This window comes from Pterocles gutturalis, unplaced genomic scaffold, assembly GCF_000699245.1.
Source record: "Pterocles gutturalis isolate BGI_N339 unplaced genomic scaffold, ASM69924v1 scaffold18249, whole genome shotgun sequence".
Lineage (NCBI taxonomy): Eukaryota > Metazoa > Chordata > Aves > Pterocliformes > Pteroclidae > Pterocles > Pterocles gutturalis.
In genome coordinates, this window is record NW_010128590.1 from 1 (window position 1) to 6,740 (window position 6,740).

Here is a 6,740-nt window from a genome sequence, read left to right on the forward strand (position 1 = left end):
GTTATCACATTAAACTTTCAGGTTAAAAGGACAAGAGCTCTGTGCTGGGGGAACACTCCGGGCCGGCTTCCTTCCTCCTGCTTGCCAACTGCCTGTGACCCCCCCGCCAACCCCACAGCAGGGCAGAGACACAAACCTTGATGGTGTATTTGTAGCATTGCTCTGCCTCCAGCTGCCGTCCTCCCTGCAGAAACGACACAAGAGCAGCTGGTGAGGAGCCGTCCCGCAGGACAGGCACAGGATCGCAGTGAAGTTACGCACTGTAAGAAATCTCAGCACGAAGGATGTGCCCCAGGGGAATATGTGCATGAGGCAATGATGGGCAGTGAGGAAGGGCACTGCTTTTGCCATCCAAGCACAGTCCCCAAACTATTTTTACCACTGAGATTACTCCATGTTCTCCAGGCTCCTGAACAGATGCTGATAAAACCTCCCTGCTCTCTCTGGCTGGCGGAGGGAGAAGCTGGCTGGGCACTCACCTGCAGGCAGATGAGGGAGAGATATCCCCACACTTCAGCATTGGTGTTGTTTAGGGCATTGGCTTCAGAGAGAGCATCCTCTGCCTCCGCCAGCTCTTCCAGCTTGAGAGAGAGAAAGAGAGTCATGGACAAAAGGCAAACAGCAGGCAGAATGGGCTTCAGAACCCAACAGGCATCAGCTCTAACAGCCGAAGAAATCAATGCAATAAAAGCACCTTGCAGAGTTTCCCTGCTAGGGATGCAGGGACAGGATTTATGGCAAAGACAACCTGTTATCTTCATGCCAGCACCCAGCTCTCCACTCTGGAGGGCAAGCCTGTGACTGCTGCCTCCTGACCCCCGTGGGAGCACAGGCTGTATTTACAAATCAGCCCCCAGCTGTGAGGAAAGACACACAAACACCTCCACCTCCAGGAACCCAGTGGTCCAGCTCCACAGGGAAACATCCCCCCTGGTCCGGATCCCCCTTCCTGCTGCATGGTGACTCCCGGAGGCAGGGGGACTGATGCCCACTGGGCTGCAGGCAGCTCCCCCAGGCCACCGCTCGCCTCCCTGGCTCTGGTCCACAGCCTCCCAGGAGGTGTGCGTTTGGCCAAGGGGGAATCCGAGAAGTTCCAGTTCCTTCCCTGTTTGCTTCCCTCAGCCAAATGCCCTCGGAGGAGCCTTGCTGGCTGTACCTCGGGGACAGACCACGCTTCTGGGTGTCCTCAGCAGCCCTTCAGAGGCGCTGGGTTCCTTTGGGCAGGGAAAGCACTGAGATTCCTCTGTGCTCACGTTCTGCTCAATGCCTTCCCGGTGACACGCCGGTCACGTGCAGGCGGGCGCCCAGAGCAAAGCCCAGGCCCAGATTACATGCCAGCCGTGACCTCCTGGGGAAGGAGGTGCTGGCAGTGGGACAGGGGGGAAGGGTTGCTGCTCCCAGAGCAGCCGCTGAGGGTGACTGTCCCCTGACACCTCCCGTAGGAGCAGCCTGGGGTGCCACGCTGTGGCTGGGATGGCAGCTCAGCCAGGAGTATGGATTTCCCAGGCAGCTAAGCTTTACTTTATTAAAGGAGATGATGCAAAAGCAAGCCCTGCATCCCATGCCACAGAGCCAATTAAAGCACGGATGACTTGCAGGGAATTGCACTTACCCTGTAGCAGGCAATTCCCACCCCCAGCCAGGTCAGACAGGACGCAGAGTCCTTGCAGGCGAGGAGGTAGGTCTGCTTCGCCCGCCGATACTGCAGGAGAGAGACAGTCATGTTTCTGCATCAAATCCATCACTCCGCAGACACCCCCCTCCCCAGCAATTTACCAAACGCCCCATCTCCGGTGGGGCTCAGACACCCGCTGTCCCCTCCGCTGCCGGGGGGGGCTAAGAGCCTGCCCGCGGCCCCCAGCACGGTGGCTCTGTGGTGACAGGTACTAACGCAGAAGTCCCCCTCATTGCTGGGATGATGAGAATGGCTCTGTGGCACCCTGAGACCTTGCAGCTGAGCTGGGCACAAAGGGACAGGGCAGGTCTGTGCTCCAAGGAGTGCAGCACCCCAAGGTTTTGCTGTGTTGTGAGATCTTGGCTATAGCTACAACTGGGGTCTGGAATCTACAGCTTAGTGTAAAATTCCCTTTTTCCATGGCTGCTGGCTCCTCACCTCTTTCTCCTCCAGGTAGATGGAGCCCAGGCGCAGGTAGATGAAGTGCATATCCGCAGCATCCTCCATGAAACCCATGGCTCGCTCGTAGTACTCCTTTGCCTTGCCAAAGTCCCTCTGCAGGTAGCACAGGTGCCCTTTCTGAGCCCAGACATTTGGATTCTGTGCACAGAAAACCAAGAGTGAGACATGGCTGGGAGCTGGGAGGGAGAGAGACCTGGGAGAGGGGAAGGGACCCCTGTAATCAGCAGAAAGGAAGAGCTGACTGGTGTTTAATTATAGCAGGGCAGATTTTACATAGAGTTAAAATCAAGTCAGCGGACTGCCTGAATAACACCAACACTGGGAGCTCCCCCTCCAGCCTTTCCCTGCATGGTGTCCTGGCCCCTGCGAGGCTCCCCAGGTATTGGGAGCATGCAGTGAGCATTTGGAGATGTCAGCCTCCTCTGAATAGCCACCCTGTTTGTCATGAAACAGAACCTGACTCACCCATGGAAAAATGTTCAAAGGGAAAAGCAAGGCAGACGCCGCAGCGAGAGGAGCCCTCGCTCAGCAATGCCGACTGTCTGCGCAGGAGATGACACAAGGCGGGTAATGAGCACGGTAATGAGGAGAGCAGTGCTGCCACCGTGGCCTGATGTGGTTCATGAGCTGTGGCTGTCCTCCCCTGCAGAAATCCCTGCAGACTGACACTGGGATGGCTCAAGTGCAAATGAAGCATGGGCTCCAGGTTCACCAGCAGTGACAACACGGGCAGGGTCTGCTGTGGCGTTTGGCCATCATCCTGCTCCGGGACACGGTGCTGTGCCCCAGGAACATGCAGGGAATTACCATGTAGTCGATCTTCATGGCCTCGCAGAGACATTCCTCACATTTGGAGAGATCTTCCTTCAGCAGGTGGGTCTGTGCCAGGGCCAGGTAGTAGGCACAGGAGGGACCTCCCTGATGGCTCAGCAGCTCGTGGGCAAGCGCCATGTGAACAAACTGCGAAGGTACGGCACACGGCGCGGTCAGGAGAGCAGCAAACCATGGGCACCCATGGCAGCATACAGCAGGAGGACAGATTTACACCGACTTGTTGACTTCCATGAACAGAAAGCAGACAGGAAATTTTCTTCCCCTCCATTGAATATCTGCCTCCATTACTTCTAGATCTGTTTTGCTCTAAGCAACTCTTTCTGCCATGAGAAATTAAGGCAGGCAGCGTAATGTGGCAGTCAGAGAGATCCCACAGACAGCTGTGTGGGACAGGGACATTGCACAGGTGACACAAAAATTCCTCTGACATACACAAGCATCTGAAACAAGAAAAGAGCACTGGCGTCTTGGAAGCATCACAGTAATGGATCTCATCTCCGAATGTGCAGAGAAGAGCACATCTGCAGCGTTTCTGACCCAGCTGTTCCCCCCACAGAAGCAGTGCTGAGCTGAGACACCCCCAGAACCTTGCTTGCCTGGGACACCTGCATCCCCAAGCAGCATTCTGGGCTGAACGCTCTTGCCTGGCCACAGCTTTGCATTTCTGGGCAGTGGTGGTGTAGCCACAGCTTGCTCTCTAAGCCCAAGAAGGGGGCTCGCTGGAGCTGGCCACCAGCTCTTTGGTCATAGCCCAGGGACAGAGACCAAACTTCCCTTCCCGCTCCTCCGCTCTGTGCTGAGCTGACCTGGATGGCGTTGACTTTCATCAGGAATTCCACTGTCTTCATGAAGATTGTGCAGGGAGGTTGGCTGAGTCCTGAAACAGCGGATGGTGCTGCAAGAAAACGTGTCTTCATCAGTCCCAAACTGGGCTTTTTATTTCTGAAGCAAGAGCAGGGGCTGAAACCCTGGTGGGGCCAGAGGAATTCCAGCAACATGGTGTAAAACCCGGGAGGTGGCAGGTGAGGCTGGAGCAGAGATTAACCTGGCATTTCTTTCTGAAGGGCTTAAGTTTTTGTAAGAGGCGAAAATAAATTAAGTTCTTCACTCCCTAATTTACCAGTCCAAACTCAGAGGAAGAATAGGCAGGAATTTATGATTGAAACATGTCCCTGCTCCCCGAAACCAGCCCAGTGGGGCCTGAAGGACTCAGCTCTGCCACCTCTTTGCCACCCATTGGAGAGTGGAGCCGTAGAGGAGGCAGATCGCACAACACCCAACCCCAGGAGATCCGCAGGGACGGTTTGAGAGCTGGCATCTCAGGAAGGAAACATCCGAGCAGCCAGTCCAGTGCCATGTAGGCAGGAAGATGCATTCACCCGCCGGCTGTCCGTTCTGAGATGGGCTGCTTGGGAAATCGAGATGAACCTGCTGTGCTGGAGATTCCCTGGCTAGGGACAGAGAACAAGCCCTCATGTCCTGCCTTGGCATCGGGACGGCCACAGTTCAGCATTCCCAAGCTACTCCCCTCCCCACCGACTGCACGAGGCCATCCCCCAGCACTGGGCTCTCCCTTCCATCCCTCACCTTTTGGGGCTGCCTCCGGCGCAGCAGCCTCTTCCTCGGGGGCTCCGCTGGCCAGGGCAGGATCCACCGCCTCCGGCAGCCTTTCAGCTGAGCCATCTGCAATGAAACCCCAACAACCATTAGATGCAACCAAAGAGTTTGCCATACTGCCCAGTTTGGAGCACAATTCTGCAAAAATGGGGAGGAGGTAAAATAGAAAAGATCTATCAGATTCTCAGAACTGGGAAGAAATTTTTTGCAGAAGCAAAAGCTGGGTTTGTGGTTTTGAGTACAAGATGATCACGTGAAGATGGAAACAGGTATAAATGAGGCAATATCCCTTCTCTCATAGTTGCAAAGGGCAAAAAAAGGTGTATGACATGACGTCTGCCTGCCCAAGGCACTCTGCAGGGAGTGGTGATAACGTTAAAAATAAAACCAGCCGGCACTTCCCACAGCCTGGCCAAATATCTGGGACTCGGGACAGAAAGTCTTGGCTCAGGGCGAGGCTGGACTCAGTGAGGCTCCAAAGGAAGCCTTTGGTTCAGGGTCACTCTTGGAATCGGTGAGGCAGTGCTTTCCAAGCTGCGTTGGGAAGTCACAGCAACAGCTTTCACGGAAGCTAAATCTGGATGACCCCAATGTACTCTGCCCTCCCGAAGCCTCAAAAAGTACCCTCGCTTCCTCCGGCCACCCTGGCCGCTGCCCACACATCGATATATTGGTGGCACTGGGCTGGGCCAGAAAAATAAATGTGAAGACTGGTCCCTCTGCCAGGCTGCGGGTGAGACAAGGCACCGGCTGTGCTGCTTTCAGAAAGCTTCATCATTTAAAACAGCACACTGCTGCTGTTGTCTCTCGCTTGTGTAGTTAGTGGTCAGTCTGTCCTAACTCACAGCCCTCACCTTCTCTTTTTACCCTTGTATTTCTCCTCTTAGGTCTCACTGTTCGCCATCTCCCACACCTCGCTGGTGCTGGGGCACCTCCTGGTTTTGCTGGGCGTTACCTGGCAAGGGCTCTGCTGGGCTTGGGCTGGGAGAGCTCACACACGCAGCAGAAGTGTGCTTTTCCCCTCCTTCTCCCTCAGCAGCCTCAGGGATGCTCCTCTCCTTGGCGAGCTGTGCTTGCAGTAGCTTCCTAGCCTCCCGGAAGGCCATTTCTGCCTGAACAGTATTATTCTGCAGCTCATAAAACAAACCTAGGGGAGAGAGAAAGAGCAGCATGAGCAGGCATCCGTCCCTGAACAAAATCCTTCCCTTAGCCCTCGGATTAGAGCAGGAAGACGAGGAGCAGGGGCAGAAGCAATGCTCAGCTCTGCAGGAATAAAACAGGCTGGCTTGCTTTTGTACCTGAAAGCGTCCAGGCGACAATGCTGGATGGCTCCAAGCAGCAAGCATCCTCAAAGAAAACCTCTGCCTCTTCATAGTGCTGCAGCACGACAGCCGTGATCCCACAGAGCAGCAAGCTGGGGATGGGGAGGGGGCAGAAAAAAAAGTTAGCCATGCAGGGCCCAGGCAGTGGTGTTGGGGACACCCCCACCCTCCCACCCACCCCCCGGGAGCATGCAGCACCTTGGGATGTGATGGGTGTCCAGAGAAAGAGCCTGGCGGAAGCACTCCTGGGCTTTGGTTGTTTCCTCAAGCAGGAGGCAGAACGCGCCGTAGTCCAGCCAGTGCTGGATGTTGAGCTGGTCCTGAGCTACCCTCTAGGCAAAAGAGATCTCTGTTGGAGCGAGGACTGCTGCAAACATGCTCAGCACACACAACGGACAGGGGAGACAGCTCCGGAATGACCAGGGCTTTCTTCTGGCCACCCCAGCCCAGTTTAGCAACAGTCAAACCCTTGTCTGTAACCTGCTGGGGTTTATAGGGTTTATATCCCTTAACTGGGATATGCTGGGCTTCCTCAAAGCCTCCTTCACCCAACACAAGTCCTCCAGTTTCAGCTGACCTCCTCCTAGCCTCCTGTTAGAGGGCCCAGTGTCCCCAGTCAGCCCATCTCCCCTGGCCTGGAGGCTGATGTCCCCAGTGCCATTGCCAGCCGCTGTGTCATGTCCTCCAGAGAGCAGCATCTCCCTAGAAAACCCCTCATGCACCAGCCTGGGGATCCTGCTCATGTTCACCTCCTTCCTCTCTGGGTAACAGTCAGGGCTGGCTGAGCTGGCAGCGACACAGGGCCCACGCCGCCGCCATGGCGGGCCGGC

The 6,740-nt window shown here is 55.6% G+C and overlaps 1 protein-coding gene across 1 annotated transcript in view; it reads right to left on the minus strand.

Annotated features, from left to right (window-relative positions):
• Positions 1–111: 111 nt before the first annotated feature.
• Positions 112–6,740, minus strand: part of CFAP70 (cilia and flagella associated protein 70) — a gene marked incomplete at both ends in the record, with an annotated part of 18,274 nt that continues 11,645 nt past the window's right edge. The window contains 10 exons of the mRNA XM_010079685.1: positions 112–184; positions 480–581; positions 1,613–1,702; positions 2,114–2,275; positions 2,945–3,097; positions 3,778–3,866; positions 4,559–4,657; positions 5,535–5,735; positions 5,887–6,002; positions 6,109–6,242. Coding sequence (XP_010077987.1) covers positions 112–184; positions 480–581; positions 1,613–1,702; positions 2,114–2,275; positions 2,945–3,097; positions 3,778–3,866; positions 4,559–4,657; positions 5,535–5,735; positions 5,887–6,002; positions 6,109–6,242 — 1,219 coding nt within the window. The remainder of the gene's footprint in view (positions 185–479; positions 582–1,612; positions 1,703–2,113; positions 2,276–2,944; positions 3,098–3,777; positions 3,867–4,558; positions 4,658–5,534; positions 5,736–5,886; positions 6,003–6,108; positions 6,243–6,740) is intronic.